At 37.0% G+C, this 25,336-nt stretch overlaps 2 protein-coding genes across 3 annotated transcripts in view; one reads left to right on the plus strand and one right to left on the minus strand.

Annotated features, from left to right (window-relative positions):
* Positions 1-862: 862 nt before the first annotated feature.
* SLC24A5 (solute carrier family 24 member 5) lies at positions 863-24,424 on the plus strand. The gene is made up of 9 exons (XM_049782489.1): positions 863-1,004; positions 1,657-1,836; positions 16,360-16,443; positions 16,528-16,631; positions 16,980-17,080; positions 18,832-19,115; positions 21,255-21,461; positions 23,372-23,473; positions 23,935-24,424. Exons 1-9 carry the CDS (start codon positions 884-886, stop codon positions 24,255-24,257), a joined length of 1,506 nt encoding a protein of 501 aa, XP_049638446.1. The 5' UTR covers positions 863-883; the 3' UTR covers positions 24,258-24,424.
* Positions 16,714-25,336, minus strand: part of MYEF2 (myelin expression factor 2) — a 42,915-nt gene continuing 34,292 nt past the window's right edge. For both annotated transcript variants that reach the window (XM_049782531.1, XM_049782530.1), the window contains one exon: positions 16,714-24,955. In XM_049782531.1, coding sequence (XP_049638488.1) covers positions 24,792-24,955 — 164 coding nt within the window. In that variant the 3' untranslated portion in view covers positions 16,714-24,791. The remainder of the gene's footprint in view (positions 24,956-25,336) is intronic.

Genomic DNA, 25,336 nt, shown 5'->3' on the forward strand with positions numbered 1-25,336 from the left:
AAAAAAGCCAGGAAAATTGTTCAATGCATTCGATTACATATGGCTTGATTCTTCTTTTTTTTTTTTAAATTTTTGGGCCACACCCAGTGATGCTCAGGGGTTACTCCTGGCTACGGGCTCAGAAATCGCCCTGGCTTGGGGAATCATATGCCGGGATTCAAACCACCTTCCCTCCTGGATCAGCTGCGTGCAAGGCAAGCACCCTATCACTGCGCTATCGCTTTGGGGCCCCATATGGTTCAATTCTTGACACCACATGACTTGGCACTGCCAGAAGCGACCCTGGAGCACTGAGTAGGGAGTAATCCCCAAACCAAAAGTCAAACTAAATATAAAATGGTGCCAGGTGGGGCCGGAGAGATAGCATGGAGGTAAGGCGTTTGCCTTTCATGAAGAAGGATGGTGGTTCAAATCCCGGCACCCCATATGGTCCCCTGTGCCTGCCAGGGGCGATTTCTGAGCGTAGAGCCAGGAGTAACCCCTGAGTGCGACTGGGTATGAACCCCAAATAAATGGTGCCAGGTTAGCCAAAGAATAGACATATCTGGCACAAGAAGAGCTTGAAAAGAGGAGAAATAATCATAGGCCTTACAAATCTAGAGACAATCAAAAGCTGCACTTTTTACTTTAAAACTAAATTAGAAAGAGGCTGAAGCTGTCTTGGGACCAGCAACACCTGGGGGCAAGCCTTGTCTACTCCTGTAGCCTCCGAAAAATCCTGACCCAAGAAGGTCTGGCTGGTGCAAACAACTAAATTCCCTCCTGCACTGAGCAGGCTCAATTGTGCCCTAGGCTGGGCAGGAAGGAGACGCCTCACATGATCTAATAAATCCTTCTTTACTCCTTTCTCGGAGCAGCAGACTGCACTCTGAACGCAGCAGAAATGCAGAAATCAGGGGGCCCAAGGTGGAGGAGAAGGGTCCTGCTTCTCGGCATCCTCTGGGCTACCACACGCCTGCCTCACCTGGGTGCCTCCCTGCCCCGGCGTCTACCAAGGGACACAGGTAGGTAGATCCTACCTAGGTCACAGCCCCTGTGGCAGTTGCTCCAGCAGCTGCTGCCACATCTGGATGATGGACGGAAGGACATTCTCCCCTGACTCATTTAGGCTTATCCTTCCTGCTCTATTGATTCTGACTTTTAGCCTTTGAAAGGATTACAAAGCCTTCTGATTGCCAGAGTAAGAGACCATTCAAAAGACCTTGTGAGCTCCCACAGCCTCTGGTTTCCATTATTGGAGACTCCATTAGGCAATTTCTTAGAATTTCTCCACAAAAGCTGCTGATTTATTTTTTGTCCAACCTGTAGGCAACGTGGGGGGTCTGAATGGGACAATGTGTACAGATATTAGAAATCTTTAACTCCTATTTTCTTTTAAGAACTAAAGCTGATAAGAGAAGAGTGTTTGCCTGGCTTCTACTTGGGACTCTTTGCAAGATCATCAGCTCATTTCCTTAAAGACTTCTTTTCACAAGATAATATTTTTAAGGCTTATGTCATTTTCCAAAGGGCTTCTGCCATTTTCACTTACGCTCCTCAACTTCCACTCCGACCCCAAATCCTAGAATCATTTTAAGGAATGATGACATTAGCTTGGGGACATTAGAATCCATAATGCCAGCCTGCTTCAAACTCTCACCTCCTTTCATTCACCAGAAAATAGCACCCAATGTGCTACTTCGCCTTCATCCGAATTCCCTGAAGGGTTTTTCACCAAACAGGAGCGGATAGATGGAGGCATCATCATCTACTTCCTCATCATCTTCTACATGTTCCTGGCAGTGTCTATCGTCTGTGATCAGTATTTCCTTCCCTCCCTGGAGCTCATCAGTCAGTGTAAGTGGCTGGAATCTTCCTTCACCTTCCTGGTGGGAGCTATGTATACACAATTCTGTCGAGGCTTGGAAGTAATAAATATTGTTTCTGGGCTGTGGATGGTTCCTGGGTCTAAAGGATCTGGGAGAGCCGGGGATAATATCCCAGTTGTGGTGTCCAGCCATCATCTTTCTCCAAAATGCCTGGGTGTCTGCTAACCCATCAAGCTGCTTAGCTGTGGGCTGATGGCCCATGTATCTGTACTTGAGATGGGTCTCAAATCTGGAGAGTGTTTTACTCTAAAATTGCGAATTCTGAAAGGAGTAAATAAACAAATGCCTGAAAATTAAAACTACCCTCCTTCCTCCTCCTATTTTACTGTCAGCAAGGAAACTTAATGATATTGAGCAATTCCCAAGTTAACGAATCAAAAAATTCTGAATCTAGCTATTAAAATTGAGTCCAGGTGCTGGTTTATTGAGATGCACCCAGTTCAAATCTTCTTCAGTCATGTCAGTCATCCATAATTCTAGGCAGAGAACTTTCATGGTTATTTCTTCAACGTTATTTCCCAGAAATAGAGCAGTGTCCTTAGAACCCAAAATAGGACCTGACAACTTGAAAGAAGTTTGTTTTGTTTCATTTGTTTGTTTTTGGTGCTGGGGATGGAGCCCAAGTTTTTGCACATGCAAGGATTCCACTACTCAACCACATTTCAAGCCTAACATTTGTTTAGTAAAAAAATATTCTCAAGGGGCCAGGAGCCATAGCACAGCGGTAGGGCATTTGCCTTGCACATGGCAGATCTAGGACGGACTTCAGTTTGATCCCCAGCATCCCATATGGTCCCCTGAGCCAGGAGCGATTTCTGAGTGAAGAGCTAGGAGTGACTCCTGGGTGTCACAGAGTGTGGCCCAAAAAGCAAAAATAAAAATAAAAAAATAAAAAATATATATGTATATATTTTAAGTCAGCTTAAGTTTATTGCAACTATTTAACTTAAGTAGACATATATATAGCCTTTCATATGCATTGATACTTTTAAGAGATTATATTATTTTGACATAGAATTTGGGCTGATGAAATACAAGTGAATTTACCTGCACAGTCACTGCCCAGAGCTCCACAGTGACTTTTTTGCTACACCTCCTATAAATTCTTTGGGTCTCGCTTTACATGCAGTTTGAAGTCTTGCCTGTTTCCTCATATAATATTACATTGTGCACACCTTTCCATACTATTAATTCTTTTTTCCCTCTGTTTCTTTTTTTTCTTTATTTAAACATCTTGATTAAAAATATGATTGTGATTAGGTTTCAGTCATGTAAAGAACACCCCCTTAACTAGTGCAACATTCCCACCACCAATGTTCCAAATCTCCCTCCATCCCACCCCACCCCCACCTGCACTCCAGACAGGCTTTCCAGTCCCCTCATTCATTCACATGATTATGGTGGTTCTCTGTGTAGTTATTTCTATAACTGCACTCACCACTCTTTGTGGTGAGCTTCATGAAGTGAGCTGGAAGTTACAGACCTCCTCTCATTGTCTCTGAGGTTTGTTGCAAAAATGACTTTTATTTTTCTTAAAACCCATAGATGAGTGAGACTATTCTGCGTCTCTCTCTCTCTCCCTCTGACTTATTTCACTCAGCATGATAGATTCCATGAACATCCATGTATAAGAAAATTTCATGACTTCATCTCTCCTGACAGCTGCATAATATTCCATTGTGTATATGTACCACAGTTTCTGTAGCCATTCATCTGTTGAAGGGCAGCTTGGGTGTTTCCAGAGCCTGGCTATTGTGAATAGTGCTGCAATAAATATAGGTGTGAGGAAGGGGTTTTTGTATTGCATTCTTCTGTTCTTAGGGTATATGCCTAGGAGTGGAATAGCTGGGTTGAATGGGAGCTCAATTTCCAGATTTTGGAGCAATCTCCATATTGCTTTTCATAGAGGTTGGACTAGACAGCATTCCCACCAGCAGTGGATAAGAGTTCCTTTCTCTCCACATCCCCGCCCGCACTGATTGTTCTCATTCTTTGTGATGTATGCCAAACTCTGTGATGTGGAATGGTATCTCATCGTTGTTTTGATTTACATCTCCTTGATGATTAGTGATGAGGAGCATTTTTTCATGTGCCTTTTGGCCATTTGTATTTCTTTTTTATCAAAGTGTCTGTTCATTTCTTCTCCCTATTTTTTGATGGGATTAGATGTTTTTTTTCTTGTAAAGTTCTGTCAGTGCCCTGTATATTTTGGATATTAGCCCCTTATCTGATGGGTATTGGGTGAATAGTTTCTCCCACATGCTGGGTGGCTCTTGTATCCTGGGCACTATTTCTTTTGAGGTGCAGAAGCTTCTCAGCTTAATGTATTCCCATCTGTTGATCTCTGCTTCCACTTGTTTGGAAGGTGCAATTTTCTCCTTGAAGATGCCTTTAGTCTCAATGTCATGGAGTGTTTTACCGACGTGTTGTTCTATATACTTTATGGTATCAGGTCTGATATCAAGGTCTTTAATCCATTTGAATTTTACCTTCATACATGATGTTAACTGGGGGTTTATGTTCGCTTTTTTGCAAGTGGCTAACCAGTTCTGCCAGCACCACTTGTTGAAGAGGTTTTCCCTGTTCCACTTAGGATTTCTTGCTCCTTAGTAAAAAATTAGGTGATTGTATGTCTGGGGAACATTGTCTGAGAAATCAATGGCCTTTTTATACACTAATAATGATAGGGAAGAGATGGACATCAAGAAGGCAGTCCCATTCACATTAGTGCCACACAAACTCAAATACCTTGGAGTCAACTTGACCAAAGACGTGAAGGACCTATACAAAGAAAGCTATAAAGCCCTGCTCCAAGAAATAAGAGAGGACACACGGAAATGGAAACACATACCCTGCTCATGGATTGGCAGGATTAACATCATTAAAATAGCAATACTCCCCAAAGCATTATACAGATTTAATGCGATCCCTCTAAAGATACCCATGACATTCTTCAAAGAAGTGGATCAAACACTTATGAAGTTCATCTAGAACAATAAACACCCTTGAATATCTAAAGCACTTCTAGGGAAAAAAAAATGGGAGGCATTACTTTCCCGAACTTTAAACTGTACTACAAAGCAATAGTTATCAAAACAGCATGGTATTGGAATAAAGAAAGACCCTCAGATCAGTGGCATACTATTAATTCTTAAAAGCAAGTTTGGTTTGGGTTGAGAAGGGCAGTTCTAAGCCGTGTTCAGGAGGTTTAAGTGCCCACTGCAGCATTTGTAGCCCAATCAGCCAGGTACAATGCAAAAGCCTGAGATTGCCAAGGATTATCCGTCCAGACCACAGAAGGTGGGGGTGGGGGAGGGAGATTAGGGTTTACTGTATGCAAAGCTTGAACTTTAGTCCCTGCACAATCTCTCTGTCCCCACATGGTTTTTCAATGGTAGCATGACAGTTCGTGACTTTATAAATGATTTGATGAACCAAAACATTGGTTTTCGTATATAGTAGACATAAAGTCGAATTTTACGATTTAAAAAATTCACAAGCTCTTAGGGCCAAAGTGATAATAGAGTGGGTAGGGTGTTTGCCTTGCACATAGCACCCCATATGGTCCTATGAGGCTGCCAGGAATGATCCCCAAGTATAGTCAGCAGTAAACCCTGAGACACTGGGTGATGTCAAAAAAAAAATGCGCTCACTCACTTTCTTTTTTTGTTTAATGTTTCTAAGAGGGAAAGCTATTCACATTTTAAGTCTTATGATAAACACTGCCAAGAGCATTCCAGAAAAGTGTCAAATTAGAGTCCACAATGTCTGATAAAGAGCTTTTATTCCAGATAACTAACCATAAATACTATCATTTGAAATATGTTAATTATTTTAACTAGAGCTTCATTCTGTACAATTTATGTTTATTTTACTCATGAAATTAAGTAATTCATATTTTGATTGGAATTTGAAGGTTTGTGTTCATGCCTCTTTTTTTTTTTTTTGGTCAGGTGCCTGTAATTTACTTTTGTATTTTGTGTTTATTACACTTCAAATTTTTATATCTTTAAACAAACATATTTTATGTTTATAATTTTGGAGTTTTTTGTTTTGTTTTGGGGGGACCACACCTGTTTAATGCTCAGGGATTACTCCTGCCTGGCTAAGCACTCAGAAATTGCCCCTGGCTTGTACAATTTTGGGTTTTTATTTGCTTTACTTAAGATTTATATCTCTAGGTTAGAAAATGTGGCATATATTCTTTTACTTATAGTTTCCTTTTAGGAATTATTTCTTCTACTGAATTTTTTTGCTATAAGACACTTTTTGTTTAAAAATTGATCAATTTTTTAACAAAAAAAATAAATAAAATAATCTATTTTATTGATTGATCTGTTTCAATATTATTCAACGCTGTCCTACTAGTCGAATCTGTTCATTATGTGTCAAGACCATGTTTTTTTAACCTGTCCATATTCCCCCACTTCAAGACCATATTTTTAATTAGAAAGGTTCAAGAAGTCATGTTAATTATATGAAACTACGAGATCTGAATTCAAAGTAGTACATCTCACCTAGAAGCTTTCTCTTAGTAAAAGATATAAAGAAAATTTCAGTTTATTCTTGTACAACTGTCTTAGATATAGTAAATAATTGAGATTGTCATTTCAAAATAATCTAAAAGTAATTCAATAATGACTTCCACCATACCACTTGTGGAATTACTTTAAAACATCTGCAAAGGATGGTTGAGATTTGGGCCGCACCTGCAATGCTTAAGGGTTTCCTGTTTCTATACTCAGGAATTACACCTAATGGTTCTCAGGGGACTATATGGGATACTAGAGATAGAACCCGGGTCAGCCACATGCAAGACAAGGGTGCTACTTGTTGTACTGTCTCTCAGCCCTAGGATGCAACTATTATGACAACCATGCCACCAACAAATATTCTTCAGCACTAAAAATTGATTCTGATCTTGAGTATTAAAAACTCTGGCATCAATATGAAATAGTAACAGTGCCAGCTCAATTTATTTTTATATACCTATAAATTGTCTTTGCTCCTTTTCATGATCTAGCATGTTCTCATCTAAATTAGGACATTAGGGGCCAGAGCGATAGCACAGTGGTAGGGCATTTGCCTTGTACACAGATGACCCAGGACGGACCTGGGTTTGATCCCGCATCCCATATGGTCCCCCAAGCCAGGAGCAATTTCTGTGTGCATAGCCAGGAGTAACTCTGAATGTCACCGGGTGTGGCCCAAGAACCAAAAATAAATAAATAAATAAATTCGGACATTAGCAATAAAACACAATTTCCTCGAAATTTATTTACATCCAGAGAAGTTGGCTTTAACAAGGTTTAAAAATGCTCTATTCTCCCCAGTACTTACTTTTTTTTTTTTTTTGGTTTTTGGTTTGGGGGTCACACCAGTCAGTGCTCAGGGGTTACTCTTGACTCCACGCTCAGAAATCGCTTCTGGCAGACTTGGGGAACCAAATGGGATGCCGGGATTTGAACCAATGACCTTCTGCATGAAAGGCAAATGCCTTACCTCCATGCTATCTCTCCAGTTCCTCCCGAGTAGTTTTCAATGCGTGGTTTACAGTGCCACTACTTTGTCTATTAAAAGTACTAAAATCATTCTCCAAATAGTTTACTGAGGTGTCTCAAAACGCACTAGAGTACACGGATTCACCCACTAGTTATTTATCATAAAACAATTATAGATTAAGATGGTTCTAAATTAAATACATTTAGCCACACTTGTTGCCAAGCATGCGCCCATGCTTCTGGTACTTGCACATTTAGTTGCAGTGCTCATGGGGGTTAGCTGTACTGCTTTTCACACACTTGCTAAAGCCCTGAGAATTACACTGGTAGTCCTGCTTCACTCTGCAATGTGAAGTGATGCTGAAGATAAAGCCCAAGGCCCCACCCTTGCAAAGCAGACACTGTCCCACTGAGTCCCATTCCCAGACCTTAGAACTGTTTGTTTTTTTACCTGTTTCACTAATATCCACTTAAAAAAAGTCTAATTACTTCTCCAGGTTAATTTTTTGAGGTACAACATGTCTTAGGTAAAAATGATCTTAGTGAGATTTTGAAGAAACATATTTAAATATTTACTTTCTAATTAAAAATATTTTACTGTCTTAAATGAAAATTAACTGATGTTTTACTTTGTTTCATAAAGGGAAAATAGAAAACAAATGTAGGTTTTAGTTCCAGGTAGAATTGACTCTAAATTGACAAAATTAAAAAGACAGTCAAGGGGCCGGGCGGTGGCGCAAGAGGTAAGGTGCCTGCCTTGCCTGCGCTAGCCTTGGACGGACCGCGGTTCGATCCCCCGGTGTCCCATATGGTCCCCCAAGCCAGGAGCGACTTCTGAGCGCATAGCCAGGAGTAACCCCTGAGCGTTACCGGGTGTGGCCCAAAAACCAAAAAAAAAAAAAAAAGACAGTCAAATAATTCTGTGAGTATGGCATTTAGAGAGCTGACAGTTTTGGGTAATTATTTGAGTCTTAATCCTCATGAAATTTACAGAACAAAGAATCTAATAGTGCCCAATCATGTGAGGACTCATATTCCTAAGAGCATTTTTGTTCTCCTTTTCTTTTCTGTTATTTAAATTGTGGAACCTTGGACTGCATCAAATCTATTTTGGGCTTGTGAAACTAAGTAAGTACCAAGTCATATGGAAATCACAATGATGCAATTCTAGATACAAGCAATGGTAACAGTGATAATGATGATAACAATCACAAATAACAGTGCCAACTATAATAAAACTATATATTCATCTTTTCACTTCACTTACATAAATAGGAGAGCAAGAAGCTATTTTTTAAGTAAGAGTGGTCTAGGTGTCCTTCACATTTTGACAATTATGATCTTTAGCCATGGGCAAGTTGCAGAGTTGAGATCTGAAGATAGAACCTCAGGCATGGGTTTTGTATGCTAGGCTTAAGGCAGAGTTCAGGTAACATGAGAGCTATTAGATTGAGGATGAGAAAGTCTTTTTTAAAAATTACACTGAGCTTCAGAATTCATTTCATCATAGCTCAGACCAAAAATGAAGTGGTAACTCAATGAAGTATTCCAAGTATTTGAACATTCAGCATATAATGCAGTTGCAATTATCCCAATGCTTACTCATTGAAATTAACTACCAATGTGTAATTGAGTTTATGTCAGATCTGTTTTGCAAATCATAAAAAAATGTTGGCTGTTGACACTTAATTTTTAGACCCAAACTATAATGACAACTTAACTACTCATTTTAGTCACCAAAATTAAGTTAGAATAATTTTTGTTTTGTATTGTTTGGGGGTGGGGTACGCCCAGTGATGCTCAGGGGCTACTCCTGGCTATTCACTCAGAAATCTCTCTGGCTTGGGGGACCCGTATTGGACACTGGAGATCGAACTAAGGTCCATCCTGGATTGGCCGCGTGCAACGCAAAGCCCTACTTCTGTGCTATCACTCCGGCCCCTAGAATGATTTTTGACTGTTTCAAAAACTCAAATCCTTTCACAAAGCACCAGAACTTGCTATCATTGAGGGGTTCTGTTCCAGAGGATACCAGGTGATCAGGTTTTACAGAGCCTGTGGTAAAAACATTATCGAGTGCACTGTGAAAAGAATTGAAAATGATAATACTAGTTTAAAAAAAACTTATACTTTTCCTCCATCTTTTTTGTTTGTTTGTCTGGGGTCATACTTGGCAGTGCTGAAGGTTCACACCTGTTAGTTGGGATTTGAAGCAAGCACCTTAACCTTTGTACTATCTCTCTGCTCCTCTATTTTCTAAATTTTCAATAATATAGGCTTTTTTATTATGAAAATTGGCATAAAAGAAAAATGATCAAAACTATAGATTTTGTATTCTACATTTTGAGTAAAGACTGATCAAATCAGGAGCTATAAAATTATGCAGTCCAAGACTTTTTATTTGACAAAGTGCAGGCTTATCTAAAATCTCATATTAAGTTTCTAAAAGGGCTGAAATCCAGACTTAATTTTAGTTTAAAGCTTGCTCTGGTATTTCAAGGGGGATTTTCAATAACAGTAGGAGACTTTCCAGCATAATATCAGAGAAGAAAACATGATTAAGAAAAAGTTTGATTAGACTGAGTAATCATTTTATTAAGTAGCACTTTATATAAATAATGGGATAATATACGAACATATAAAGAAAACGCACCTTGAGCTATTCTGAAGGAAATATAATCATTCATTTAGAGTAATCAATGAGGAATAGTAGCAGTTATGGGAAAAATAACTCAGAACAATTTATCTTTAATAAAAAAACCATAGGAGAGAGAAATGCTACCCAAAGGTCAGGGAAGACAAAGGCAGTCTATTCTAAAGTTCAAAGATATAAACCATTTTAAGAAAATGTGCTTAGGACCTTAAGATACAATTTGTAAGAATATCATTGAAATTTTATACTCTCATCTATACTGATTCTCCTCTCATAACTCAATTAAAGTTTAGTGAATAGCAATAGCCTTATTGTTACTGCCTTTTGGTAGGGAAATATTCAGAATAATCAGGCATTTAGCCAATTGCCCAGTTGATCATTCTCTCTTTTAAGATTTCATTTTTCTAATGAAGTGTGTTTCAATGAAGTGTGCTTCAACTGCCACAAAGACTGACTAGGTCATTCCATCTTCAGCTGCACCAGTTAGAGTTACTTCAAGATAAAGTACATAATTCTTTTGCTTTCATTTCCTCCACCTATAATGAAGCTCTAATATGAGAAGATAATTCATAGTAATATCTAATATAACTTTAATTTATATACTCGTTGGGATATTCTGGAAAAATTCCGAAGTATTCCTGACTTCCAATAATTATCTTTACTTAAGAAATGACATGAAGGGTAGGTAATTTTTATAAGTGCCACAAAACAGGTAAGAAATTTAGTTACTCATCACTATATAAATGACTGAAATGTCAATTGTATATTAAGTTTCTGAGCCCTGGTGCCAGAGAAAGTGTAGATGGTAAGGCACTTGTCTTGCAGATATCTGACCAGAATTTGTTCCCCGGCACCACATATGGTTCCCCAAACACTACCAGTAGTAGTAAGTACCTGGGCTTAGAGTAAATTCTGAGAATAGAATGGACATGGGGCACACACAAACAAGCACAAACACAAACACACACACACACACACAAATTCTCACATACAACATCTTTATTATCCACATTACTTTGAGTTAATTCCCTACACATTTCCAGAGCTCCTAAGAATTGAGATTACCATGTAAATGAAAGTGAATTGTATACCATAAATGTAAGATATTTACTTAATTCCTAAAAAAAATTTAAATGTTCGGAGCCGGAGAGATAGCATGGAGGTAAGGCATTTGCCTTTCATGCAAAAGATCATTGGTTCAAATCCTGGCATCCCATATGGTCCCCCGAGCCTGCCAGGAGCAATTTCTGAACGTGGAGCCAGGAGTAACCCTGAGCACTGCTGGGTGTGACCCAAAAACCAATAAATAAATAAATAAATAAATAAATAAATAAATAAATAAATAAATAAATAAATAAATATAAAACTTGGGGCCGTCGAGGTGGCACTAGAGGTAAGGTGTGTACCTTGCAAGCGCTAACCAAGGAAGGACCACGGTTTGATCCCCCAGGGTCCCATATGGTCCCCTCAAGCCAGGGGCAATTTCTGAGCGCTTAGTCAGGAGTAACCCCTGAACATCAAACGGGTGTGGCCTGAAAAAACAAAAAAAAATTTTTTTTAAATGTTCATCAAAGAGAAAAATGCTTTACCTTGTTCTAAAGGTCAATTCTTCTTACTACATACACAATAGCAGATTGTTAAGATTAGCTAATTTCCTCTAGCTAGTAAGAGAAATTCTATGAAGTTACACTTATCCTCATTTAGTCACCGCAGGTCACATTTAACCACAGAAAAATAGTGAATAGGAAAAAAGGACATGAAATCATGCTGAAAAGACTTTTCAAAATAAAGACTTATTACATGAGGAGGATATGGCTCAGATTAGAAGTGGTTGTGTTTCTGAGACCAAATAACCTCTCAGTGGTAAAAATATGACTGGCTTCTGGGGTCATAGTGATAGCACAGTGATACAGGGAGTTTGTTTTGCACGTAGCTGACCCAGAACGAACTCGGGCCTGCCAGGAGAGATTTCTGAGCAGAGCCAGGAGTAACCCCTGAGGACCACTGGATGTGACCCAAAAACAAACAAAAGATTGGCTTCATATCACCAGAAGAATTTTTGGGTGACTATTTTTTTTAACAATCTTTATACTTTCATAATAAAATTTAAGTCCTTGTATCCACAAACCTTTACCTCATGCATGTGTGTTGTGGCTAGTTCCCTCCAGCACCTAGAAGTCTTTAAGTTACTAGCCTCAGTGAAACCTTTTCCTAGTTATCTGAAATCTAAAACTGTTCTTCCTTCATGCCATTTGATATGCCCCATCTTATATTCTTTGCTACTTTTTAAATAATAAACATTTATCTAGCCTCTTTCTGCTCACTAGAATTATAACTATAGGATCAAATTAAAAAGAAAATGTTACTGTCTCAGTAGATTCTCCTTACATAAAAAGGCACCTAATAGGATCATTGCTCAATACATGTAGCAAGTCAGATTTAGTTATCTTTGGTCAGCTAACAAATCTTCCCAAAATAATAAGTTAAGACAACAGTAAATTTATTATCAGTTTTACTGGACTTGTCAGGATGGTTCTTGCCTGAGGTCGGACTCACAAGTATAGTCAGGTGATGGTCTGAAATGAGCTGAGCTCCCTTCCTTCGAAGCCTATGGCCTGGAATAGAAGACTCAAAATCTCAGAGTTTCCACAACAGAGGAAATCTTTGTACATCTCTATTTATATTAGGCTCTTTATGTGGTTTCTAGAAAGAGGGGTTCAGGGTATCCAGACTAATTTTAATTTAATTTAAGTTGTGTTTTGGTTATAAGTTTCAACACCCATTCTTTCACCAGTGTTTACTTCCCATGTATTTCCTGTTACACTCCCTTTCTTCCACCACCCTCCACCCCTACACTCTCACCACCCCCCACCCTACCTCCATGGCAGGCACTTTTCTTTTTTTCCTTTTAGGCATGTAATACTGTTACTGAAGGGGTATCATGCACAGACTTTTTATAAGGAAGCTTAAGGCTCTAAAGGTCTCTTGGGAACCAGGAGGAATTTGATTTCACCCTTTATGCCCTGGCTTCCCACATACTATGACTGTCATGGTGTTAATCAAAGCAATTGCAAATGTTCATCCAGGTTTCAGAAATAAAAATAAACTCTGTATAAAAAAAATGTTTGTTTTAAAGAAAATGAGAAGGTTCTAAAAATTGTAAAGGTACAGGTAGCTTTAATCATTTTTAAAAAGACTTCAGACTGAGTAGTACCAGGAGAGGGTCTGAGGAAGTGGAGAAGAAATAGTCCTTATAGAATATGATCCCCACAGAGAATAATCTCCACAGAAATAAAACAGTAAGGTAATACTGGCCATAGGTGACAGGACTCAAGTGCACTGGAGTATGTAAATAATATACAAAGGACTGTCATCAAATGTGGATTTAAATATAAAATATAATGTATGAAGTCCACAAGTAGGGTGAGACCGCCCCAGGCACCATGTCTCTAACCTCTCAGGCAGACGGGGTCTGAAGTCGCAGGATAAGTGTGGAGAAATAATTCACAAGCAGTCAGTTAAAGTTTCATCAGTCGGCTCGCTTTATTCCCTCACCGCTTTTCCCCACCAGCTGTCTCTGGCACCATGTCTGACTAACATACATCTTTCAGAAGCTCTGCCTGTCTCCCTTGCTCCTGGTCCCTTGCCTTCCCCCAGGTACTCTTTTATTCTATTATTCAAAATAGTTCGTCCATCCCAGGTGTGGAAGGGTCTGACCATCCTAGTGGGATTAACATCTCAAAAGGAAGCTTAGGTAAGGGCTTTTGAGGAAGGGATACCTTACAATCAAGAATCTTGAAAGCCTAAATTTTTTCTGAAATTTAGCACTATGACAAGGTAACTAAGGAAGAGAAATAAATGGCTAGCATGCAACCTGTATCAAGCAGTTTCCAATATACCAGCATAGCTTGGCAGTACATTTTTTGATGAAATTTTTCCCTAGAAAGACAGTTTTTTATTACTGTATTTAAGTACCACAGTCACGAAATTGTTCATGATTGAATTTGTCAGAGAATGTGCACCATCCTTCACCAGTGCTTATTTCCCACCACCAAGGCCCATTTCCCTTTCTCTCCATTTTTTTTTTTTTTTTTTTTTTTGGTTTTTGGGCCACACCCAGTGACGGTGATGCTCAGGGGTTACTCCTGGCTATGCACTCAGAAATTGCCCCTGGCTTATGGAATCATATGGGATTCCAGAGGATTGAACTGTGGTCCATCCTACATTAGCATGTGCAAGGCAGATGCCCTACTACTTGTGCCACCACTCTGGCCCCTCCTCTCTCCTTTTTGACACTGTGATTTGCACTATTATTGAAGTACCATGCATGTCACTTTATCCTTTTTGCATCCAGTTCTTGTCCAGTGATAGTTCAAACTACCATTGTCATAGTGGTCTCTTCTCTATCCTAACTGCTCTCAACGTTCTTCTTGTAAAGCCTCCCACCATGGACTGGTCCCCTCACCTGTATTGTCTCTGGATATTACCATACTTTTTTCTTATGTCTCACAAATGAGATTATATCCCTCTCCCTCTGATATATTTCACTCAGTGTAATAATCTCTATATCCATTCATTCCATTCATGTATATGCACATTTCAGTACTTTTGCTAAAAGCTGCATAGTATTCCATTGTGTAGTATACCAGTTTCTTTAGCCACTCATCTGTCCTTGGGCACCTGGGTTGTTTCCAGATTCTAGCTACTGCAATGAACACACGAATGCAGAGGGCTTTTCTGCATGGTAATTTTGGGTTCCTAGGATATATCCTTGGGGGTGGTATTGGTGGATCATATGGGAGCTCAATTTCTAGTTTTCTGAGAAATATCCATACTGTTTTTCAAAAAGACTGGAGCAGTCTACATTTCCACCAGCAGTGTATTAGTTTTCTCTCCACTCCCTGCCAGCACTGATTGTTCTGGCTCTTTGTGATGTATGCCAGTCTCTGTGGTGTAACATAACTTATTGTTTTGACTTGCTCTTTTTTTGGTGAAAACTTTTTTTTGTTTTTTTTTTTTGTTTTTTGGGGGGCCACACCCGGCGGTGCTCAGGGGTTACTCCTGGCTGTCTGCTCAGAAATAGCTCCTGGCAGGCACGGGGGACCATATGGGACACCGGGATTTGAACCAACCACCTTAGGTCCTGGATTGGCTGCTTGCAAGGCAAATACCGCTGTGCTCTCTCTCCGGACCAGAAAACTTTTCTTAGTAATGACTTTCCCTATTCCTTGCTTTGATGAGAAATATATACATAAAGGCGCATCTTTTCAAATTGTTTTATTCCATTGTAGTGAATTTATTGGATCATAGGATATCTCTCTGTGTGTGTGTGTGTGTGTGTGTGTGATTTTGCTATTATCTTTCCCTAGAGGATGAACCAATTTACATTCTCACCAACAGTGAGGGTTTTGTTCTCTATTGCATCAGTACTCAATTTTCACCTTTTTAAATAAAGCCATTCTCACAGGTGCACTATACACTTTGTCACTGGGGTTTTTCTCCAAATATACAAAGAAATATGTTTTCAAGTGCCTGAAGGCCATCTGTACTGAGAAACATAAAAAACAAAATTCTACAATTCTCATCCTGTTAATGACTGAGGTTTGGGACTTTCAAGTTTGTAAATCTGGACAATGTACAGAAACTATAATAGCAGTACTTTGTTTCTTAAATTTTAATGGTCCCGTGTTTTGAATCAATGGACATTTTAGTCAACATTAAACCTTATTTGGTTTTCAATTAACTAATTTCCTTTCATTTGTATCTAGACAAGAGTGAAACTGTCCGTTATATTTTGTGAATAACTAAAATTCAGCTCTACAAGTAGCAAATATCTGAAAGTGGTATCTATAAAAAGGGTTCCCAAATTACTATTTCTTTCTTTTTGAGCCACACCCATCTGGCTAGGGTTTACTTACTCCTGGCTCTAAGTGCAGGGATCATTTAGTGGGATTCAGTTGATATGGGATGCCAAGGATGGAAACCTGGGCCAGCCACATGCAAAACCAGCAACCTCTCCACTATACTATCCCACTGGCACTGGCTCCTCATATTACCATTTCTTCACATTAATCCTACATCTATGTTAAAAAGTTATCTTTTCTGGTTTCCAAATGATTCCCTATCTTTGCTTTTAGGATCGTGAGCTGCGGCATAATCTCCTGGTTTTCTCACCCTTTCTACAGAAACGCTGATGAATAAGGCAGTCAATTTCTTCCACAAGTTTTCATTTTTCCAGCTAAATGAGTACTTTTCGGTGGAGCTACAAGTCTGAATCGCTCTTGTTAGAGACCCTGTCACTTATAACCAGGCATAATGTCATTTCCTTTGTCCTCAGCCCTTGGACTGTCTCAGGATGTGGCAGGTGCAACATTCATGGCAGCTGGTAGTTCAGCTCCTGAGTTAGTGACTGCTTTCCTAGGTAAGTGCAGCCCCTTATGGGTTTTTGCTTGGTTTTGGTTGGTTTTAATCTTATCCCAACACTAAGCTATTATGTTGCTCACAGGTGTATTTGTAACGAAAGGAGATATTGGCATTAGCACCATTCTTGGATCTGCAATTTATAATCTCCTTGGCATCTGTGCGGCCTGTGGCTTGCTATCTAATGTGGTATGTATGTAGGAAAACCTTACTTGACAAAACTCAGTGCCAAACCAAGAACTGTTTCTCTAGAACAAAGAAGACACTATAATGTGTTCAATCAAATTTATTAATCAGTAGAAAAACAACACAAACTCAAATTTAAAGTTAACCCACAAAGAGCTCTTGGTCAATTATATGAAAATCAGAGTAAAATTTAGAAACACAATTTATCTTAAAATTCAGTTTTCTCAAAGCAATATGCAAAAGGCAACACCCAACTACAAGTATACAAATGATTTTAGTATTATACTAGGTAAGTACTTGAAGAGGTTACAGTATGATAAAAACAAAAGTCAATTCACTACCTTTTTACAGGTCTCCATGCTCTCATGTTGGCCCCTATTCAGAGACTGTGTGGCTTATGCAATTAGTGTAGCAGCAGTTCTTGGTGTAATATACGACAACAAAGTTTACTGGTAAGCTTGAAAAAAATCAATACTCTTATGCAAAGCACACTACCTCAAGACACTATTTTAGAAACAAACCCCTTTGAAGAAATGTTTCAGTTATACTTTCACTTACCAATCAAATCTATACCATGTCCAGTTAGTGTGTCTAAATCCTCATCCCAATCGCTGATTACATTCTTTTCTCTACTTTGCAATTTCTGTCATTTTAGTCTCCTAATCACTACACATTACAGCCTTCTTTCTCATCACTGGTCATCTTTAAAAAAAAAACAAAAACAAAAACAGTACCAGCAGGTAGGGTGCTGGTCTTGCACACCCGTCCCAGATTTCAGCCCTTCGCACATAAGGTTTCCCAAGTCCCTCCAGGAGTGATTCCTGAGCACCAAGCCAGGAGTAAGATCTAATTTCTAGTAGGTCAGGCTCCTTAAAGCAATTAAAAACCCTAACAGTAAACTCTTAAAAAAAATCTACTGGATTACATCTTGTCTGATTAAAAGAGGATAACCAGGAGAGAGAGAAATGATAGAGGAAGTATAAGAATTTCTTTAAAATATTTAAATTTTTCTCTTCATCTTCACTGACCGAGAACTAGATAAACAATGCTTAGGATGTCAACATCTATTCTGGGAGGTTCTCTCTCTTGCCAAGTGCTCCAAGAAACTACAAAGGAGGTTACTTGGCAGAGAACTTTTTCACCTAAGCCATGGAGATATGTGTTTATTATTATGTTAGGCACCATAAGAAAGAGGAAATAGGTAGCCCACAGACTGTGCAGTGCACAACAGCTTAGGGCACCAGAAAGTAGGAAAAGCTGAAATCAAAATAAATATCACTCTGAAATACTACAAAACTCAGAAGTACTACATAATGCTTGCAATAAGGGAATAACATCCAGAATTTCGAATGACTCATTCTGCAATTATCTGTCTCCCAAAGAAAGACTATTGGTGACCATAGGGATCCATCTGGGACTGAGCCATTCTCTATAAGGGGACAATGTGACTGACAGTAACAAGTTAATACTCCAGCCTTTAAGGAAATCAAGAACTCTGCCTTTTAGCTCACAAAGATTCAATGGCCTTCAGCAAAAGGCAACTGCAAGTTCCAAATGTGATATTAACTAGTCACAATTCTTTAAACAAAAAATCAAGTAGAAGAAAATAATTCTTAGTGCTTAAGGCATACTTTCATTTCTTTAATAGAGAATGTCCTTTTTTCTTGTGAATATAAGCCTGATCCAATTACATTAAAATCAATAAATCTCTTTAAACCCAAACACCCTTAGACAAAGTCTAGCATATTTTGAATGCTTTTATTAAAATTTGCTATAATAAAAGTCGGATACATAGTTGAAATGAACAAATAGGATATTCTTTATTACATACTTATTTTGAGGAATATGTACTGATAATGACTTGAAATGAATATTTATTGCTATTCACTAGTTTCACCTTTATTTTCAAAAACTTTATTTTGTTTTAAAAGTGTGTGCATGCCTGCCATTTGAAAAGAGTCTATAAATAAGGATACTAAGTTAATAAATCTTGTGTTTTTTTTAAAATAGGGAACAGTATCAAGCTTACAGCAATACATTTATAATAATGCTATAACTACATTGGACACATGTACAAAACCAAAATACACCTAGAAATATTTTATTGCTGCATTTGTTATCCAATCAAGCAAGTGCTTGATAGCAAGATGCTATTCACCTGAATTTTGCTTTTAATTAAAAAAATGATTTCTCTAATTTATAGGTATGAAGGAACTTTACTGCTTTTGATATATGGATTGTATGTCTTGGTGCTGTGTTTTGACATGCAAATTAGCCAATACATTATTAAGAGATGCAGTGCTTGCTGCACCTGTCTTGACAAAGTCATGGAGGAGAGAAGTGAACAACAGTCACTGATAGGATGGGAAGATGAGGGTCAGCCATTCACTGGTCGACAATCAAGAACTGATAGTGGAATCTTTTATGAAGACTCTGGCTACTCCCAGCTTTCTCTAAGTTTACATGGTCTTAGTCAGACTTCTGAAGGTAACAACCATATTCTACCTACCCACTCTAAGACTATTCAGTAGGAAAACTTGAGAATCTTATTTTAGTCCAGCATATATTATTAGTACCAACACACTATAGAAATTTAGAGATTATAAAGCCACAGTCTCTAGCCTTAAGAAGTTTCCAATATTGTAGGAAAAGACTTGAAGATATCAAGTTCCTTAGAGAGAAAAAACTAAAGCGTTAACTATGAATCCTAAATAGAACACAATGTCTATAATTTGATGAAAATGAATAGATAGGAAAAGATGATAGCAAAAGACTATGTTTCAAGAAAGTCTTGTAATGGAGGGGTAAGATTTACTTGATAACCTGATTTGTAATAAAAAAAATAACTGATTATTATGTAAATGATATAGGTATGACTAAAATACCTTCTCTAGGTATCGAAGAAATCAAATGACTGAAAGGAGCATTTCACTAAGTGGATAACTTCCATCTGAGAGGGCCCCTCACTTAAATGAAGCACAGTGTGTGCAGTCAAGAAGCAGATGATAAGTGAATAGAGTATAGGAAGAGTTTAAATACCAGCGTATGAGTCTTTACAGCTTTGTGTCCAGGGAAATGCTAAGAACCAAAATAGGGAGCAAAAGCTGTGGAGGTTTTAAAAGGCCACGAAGGGACTAGAGGTGGCTCAATGAGCTAAGTGCATGCTTTGCATACAGAAAGCCAAGGTTAGCTTTTCTGGATCCACATACATGGTAACTCAATTACCACTGGGAGTGACCCGCAAGAAGAGCCAGGAGAACCTATTCAGTAATGTCATGCATACCTCCGCTCAAAAAAAGGGGGGGGGTAAAAAAATAAGCCTGTCAGTGTGTTTAGTACATATATAGAAAGATAATATAGTAGAAATGAAAGAGAGCAGACATGAGATAAAGCAGAGGAAGTGCCACTGAAATGCAGCCAAGACTTCTCACTGAGGCTTTGATGACTGTGAAAATGGGGCCCCTTAGAAAACCAAGACTTTAGGAAAAGGAACTGACAGGTGAGAGGAGAAAGAAAAGAGTTGAGCTTGGAATGTGTCATTTGAAGCAAGTTGCACAACATTTGAGTAAATACAATTAGTAGGAAATTAAATTCAATATGGTCCAAGAGACATGTTTTTTTTAATAAAGTAACACAACTCATTTTAAACTTTAGAGCATTCTGAAGAGAATTTGTTTTAATACTTTAAATAAGACCTTTTGCCTCAAAAATGTTTTCAGCCTCTCAAATGCAAAAAGTAGACTTCTTTAAATTATATTTCATTAGAATAAATTCAAAGAACCAGTCTAACTTTAATTATACCAAATGTTACTTAATGGGTCCATTGGCTGAGGCTTAACAAAAATTTTGCATTATTTTGCTAGTTGTACTATATAACTTGATCTAATAGAGGCAATTTCAATGAATACAAATTTTATGTAATTTTAGAGTGAGTTCCAATTTTATCCAATATGTTCCTGTCTCCATTAACAATAAACAAACTAAATAAAAGAATACATTTAATTTTTACTAGTTACATTGCAGATTATATATTAGGTTCCTATTTTACAGTGCTAATATACAGAAAAATTGTATTTATAAATTGATAGAAGACCAAGTATTCCCATAAGTTGTAATGAGTTGTAATTTAATTATTTGACTCAAACCATACTATAGTGATTTTATATTCTCCTATCGCATCATCTGATACATAGGGCAGGAGAGGCAACATCATTCTTAGGAAATGAAAATGGAGACACTAGAGTAGATAAGTTATAGAGGTCAGGTTAGTCCTATAAGTTAAAAGTTACTAAAAGCCAACTAATTATAGAAAACAAAGAGATGTGTAACTGAGACTTCATAAACATTATATCTGACATATTTAATGAATGATCCAAGATATTTTTGATATAAAGGTTTAAAGGCCCCAATTCAAGAAACGCTGAGTATCCCATTTTACACTAGCTGCCCTAAATTCTCAATTAGTTTCTTTTAGCCAGCAATATCCATAATGAGCTTTCAAATGTCTTAAATAGCCTCTTAAAAACTGATACAGCTAATTTATTTCAATGTAGCTCTCTAAGTGGACATTTTAAATGTAATTAGCCATCTGAGAAAACTCAAAATGGTTTAATTTTTCTTGAACAGATCCACCAAGTGTTTTCAACATGCCTGAAGCAGACTTAAAGAGAATTTTTTGGGTATTATCCCTTCCTATTATTACATTACTTTTTCTAACTACACCAGATTGCAGAAGAAATATTTGGAAAAATTATTTTGCAATAACATTTATCGTATCTGCACTATGGATATCTGCATTTACATATATCCTGGTTTGGATGGTGACAATAACTGGTATGTATCTTAGAAAATAATCAGTTTCATATAAGATCAAATGACATAATTGTTACAAGTAGTCTAAAGACACAATTTGCTTTTCAGCCAAACTAATAATTAGTGCTATTTACAAATTAAAAAAACATCAATATTAATATAGCTACAAGCTCAATCAGGCTTTGCAAATTGCATATTATATATAAACAATGTTCTCACTACTACACAGTCCAGAGTTACAGTCAAGAAATCTCCTTATAAATGTAATCAAATCCATAGGATGTCTATTATGCAAATAATTAAATCACATTATATGGGGCCCACATTATACACTTCATAGTGCATTCCACTCCGTAATGGAAAATACAGCAAGGTTCCAGTATCTGGGGAAAACAGTAAGTGCTCACTGTTTATTATGGTGGATTATATTTTAATTTTGCCTTTTAATATAGCAATATAAACATACTAGAAAGTGAGTGAAAAGTGTATAAAACAAAGTTGACACTATAGATTTTCACGATTAGCCAATCATTCATTTAATAATTACGTCCTGGTCATAATTAGTGCTAGTCCCAAATTTCAGAAGAAAACACTGAACATAAATAGATTAGAAATTTTTCCCCAAAATATTACCTAATTATCATGTCAGAAGTGAAACTAACTACCACCAGTGTGTCCAAATCATTGAGTCACTGAATTTTGAGAGTGATGTTTTACTAGTACAATCAGAAAGATAACATCTTCAAAACTGAATAACTGCAACAGAAATTATTTAAGTCTCAAAACCTAAAATTATTATTAAACAACCACTTCAAAATTTCTTCACCTGACCTTCCCAAAGTAAATATATGACTTAGAAGAGCATGCTAGCAAAAAGCAGAACTTTTCTATTTTTCAATAAGAAAGATGGAAAGGTCAAATTAGCTTGTACATTATATCTCCCAAATTTTCTCAATCAGCATGTTTGAGATTAGAAAACCAGGACAACAAAAACAAGCAAATACTTAGACTGGTAAATATTAATGGTTTATGTACATATGAATTACAGCAAACTAGTAAAACTTAACCAAGTTTGCTATCAATATGTAAGCATGCAATATATAAGTTTTCATTAGAATTTTAAGGAAAACAAAAGAAATATGAAGGTAAGCTTTAATTACAACATTAAAAAGGCAATTACAAAAAAAAAAAACATGTTTTTAAGTTTTCCTCATGGGGTGGAGTATTATATAGTTCAGCAGTAGAGCACTCACCATACATGTGGGAGGCCCTTGGCTCAATCTCCAGCACTAGAAAACAACAAACTCTTCCTTCTGGTTCTGGTCCCAAAATGATGAACATATGGTTTAATAAATATTGAACTTCCATGAAATAAAACTGAAGTTGAGATCATAATGTTAGACTCAAGAAAAATTCTATTTTGTTTTCCTCATAAATTTATGATAAATTCCCAAATATTAAAACATTTAACAAAATTAGGATTTAAAAAATACTAGTTATAGCTGTAGCTTTAGATAGTTGTACATACATTTGTCTGTCTCTAGTCACTTTAAGAAATGTTTTTCAAGAGAAAAAACTACCAATTTCATTGGCATATATATACTTGTATATGCATATACATACATGTATATGTTAAGCAACAAAGTTATTTGAGTGGATAGCCAAAACATCTATGCACATGTTAAGGGAGAGGAATAATTTCTTTTGCAAAGTTCTGGCTATTTATCCAAATGTCTTTAATTAAAAATCTGTGCTACACAAAACACCAAATTTACCCAATCTTATTTAAATAGATCATTAATTCAATCCTAAAATAATACATACTAATCCTAAAACCGAGATGCCTTCTTTTTTTCATTTAAAAAGGAAATGCCTGCAGAGAAGTTAATGAATCTGTAAGATCTGTAACTGTTCATATCTGTTTATTATAGGGGAAACATTGGAAATTCCAGATACAGTAATGGGCCTTACTTTGTTAGCAGCAGGAACAAGCATACCAGACACCATTGCAAGTGTGCTGGTTGCGAGAAAAGGTAAGAACTGGCTGCAATGTCCTTTCTTCACACCTGGCTGAAATACATGGAGCAAAGAGATATCTGAAAATATTTTTTTACCCCTGATACTTTTGAAGGGGAAAAAAGCGCTGACTCAAAAAGAAGAACTTACTGTGTATGCAATAGATTAATTTCACTATCTCCCAAATAATGTCTCTCTGAAATGTACATGTAATTGTAATTAACTATGTTCAATAAGAAGGAAAAAGCAACAAGAAATCTATACACCTTATTGAAAAGTAGTTTAATAAATAAAAGATAATCATTAGATAAATGTTAAACGAACCCATTCCAAAATAAAAAATACAGACTTTAGTTCTAATACAACAATTTTCCAAAACCAACTAACAAAAAGTATCCAGTGTTTTTACCTATGCATCTCATTAATAAAATACAGTACTGATCTGCACATCTTAACAATGTGCCTTTTTGTGTTGCAGGTAAAGGAGATATGGCTATGGCTAACATTGTGGGATCCAACGTGTTTGATATGCTGTGCCTAGGTGTTCCATGGTTTATTAAAACTGCATTTATAAATACATCTGCTCCAGTAGAAGTAAACAGCAGAGGACTCACATACATAACTATCTCTCTCAACATTTCAATTCTATTTCTTTTTTTAGCAATCCACTTCAATAGATGGAAACTTGACAGAAAGTTGGGAGGAGTATGCCTATTATTATACTTGGGACTTGCTACATTATCAGTCCTATATGAACTTGGAATTATCGGAAACAATAAAATATGGGGCTGTGGAAATTAATATTAAATATTTTATGTGGAAATATGGACGGGATGGGCAGAGAAAGAAAACCAGATTTCTTCTTTTAATTCAAATAAAATAGATCCTGAACCATAGAGTCTAAAACTTACTTACACTAATTGCTTATCATGAAAGAAAAATTTAGACTAATTAAAACTGCATCTTAATTTGTCTGAGCCCTTTCTTTTCAAGGACAGTTAACATATATAACAGAAGTCTGAAAGAAATTGTTTCGCCTTAAAATAAGTTGGTAAAATTTGGAGAAATCTGAACAAATCCCACGATGTAGTGTTGAAAATAACAAGAAAATGGCTTATTTCATTAAAAACAGTATAACCATTCATAGAAACTGAATGACCAGACGCGCTGTCTTTATAAACCCAAACTTGAGATAACAAAAAAATCACAGTATATTTAACACTATACTGCTAAAAGCTGGTGGGAGTCTTTAAGTTCATTTTTACAGCTTTTACAAGCACACGGTATCACTAAAAATGACTTTTACTAGGAGATTCAGCTAAACAGATGTTTACATTATGCGTTACGATCCAAGCGAACATCAATTTCTCTGCCACTGATTTTTATGCCATTCATTATTCTGCATGCCTTTTCAGCTGATTCTGGAGAGTCAAATCTGACCGTTCCACAGCCTTTTGACTTCCCATTCTCCATTTTTATTTCAGCAAACATTACATGACCTATAAAACAAAAATCATAGAATTACTTTCATTTAAATAGGTATATACCATCACATTATAGAAGTTTGAAATTTTTTATTATTGTCAATGAAGTGACAATTTGGTTAAATACTCATAAATAATACACCTAAATCTAATAAATTCATAAAATTGAATATTCATAAATTAGTTTAAGATTGGAATCAAGGTATTTTTTAAATTTAATAATGATTAAAAATTATTGAGGCTGGAGAGATAGCATGGAGGTAGGGCGTTTGTTTGCCATGCATGCAAAAGGACAGTAGTTTGAATCCCGGCATCCCATATGGTCCCCTGAGCTTGCCAGGAGCGATTTCTGAGTGTAGCGCCAGGAGTAACCCCTGAGCACTGCTGGGTGTGACC

Source organism: Suncus etruscus, chromosome 10 (assembly GCF_024139225.1).
Source record: "Suncus etruscus isolate mSunEtr1 chromosome 10, mSunEtr1.pri.cur, whole genome shotgun sequence".
Classification (NCBI taxonomy): Eukaryota; Metazoa; Chordata; class Mammalia; order Eulipotyphla; family Soricidae; genus Suncus; species Suncus etruscus.

What these genes read in the sequence shown, in the direction of transcription:
- SLC24A5 (XM_049782489.1), top strand. Translation starts at nt 884, where the DNA reads ATGCAGAAATCAGGGGGCCCAAGGTGGAGGAGAAGGGTCCTGCTTCTC. An exon ending in GCGTCTACCAAGGGACACAG is followed by an intron (nt 1,005 to 1,656) that starts GTAGGTAGATCC and finishes TTCATTCACCAG; the next exon opens with AAAATAGCACCCAATGTGCT. An exon ending in TTGGATGGTGACAATAACTG is followed by an intron (nt 21,462 to 23,371) that starts GTATGTATCTTA and finishes TGTTTATTATAG; the next exon opens with GGGAAACATTGGAAATTCCA.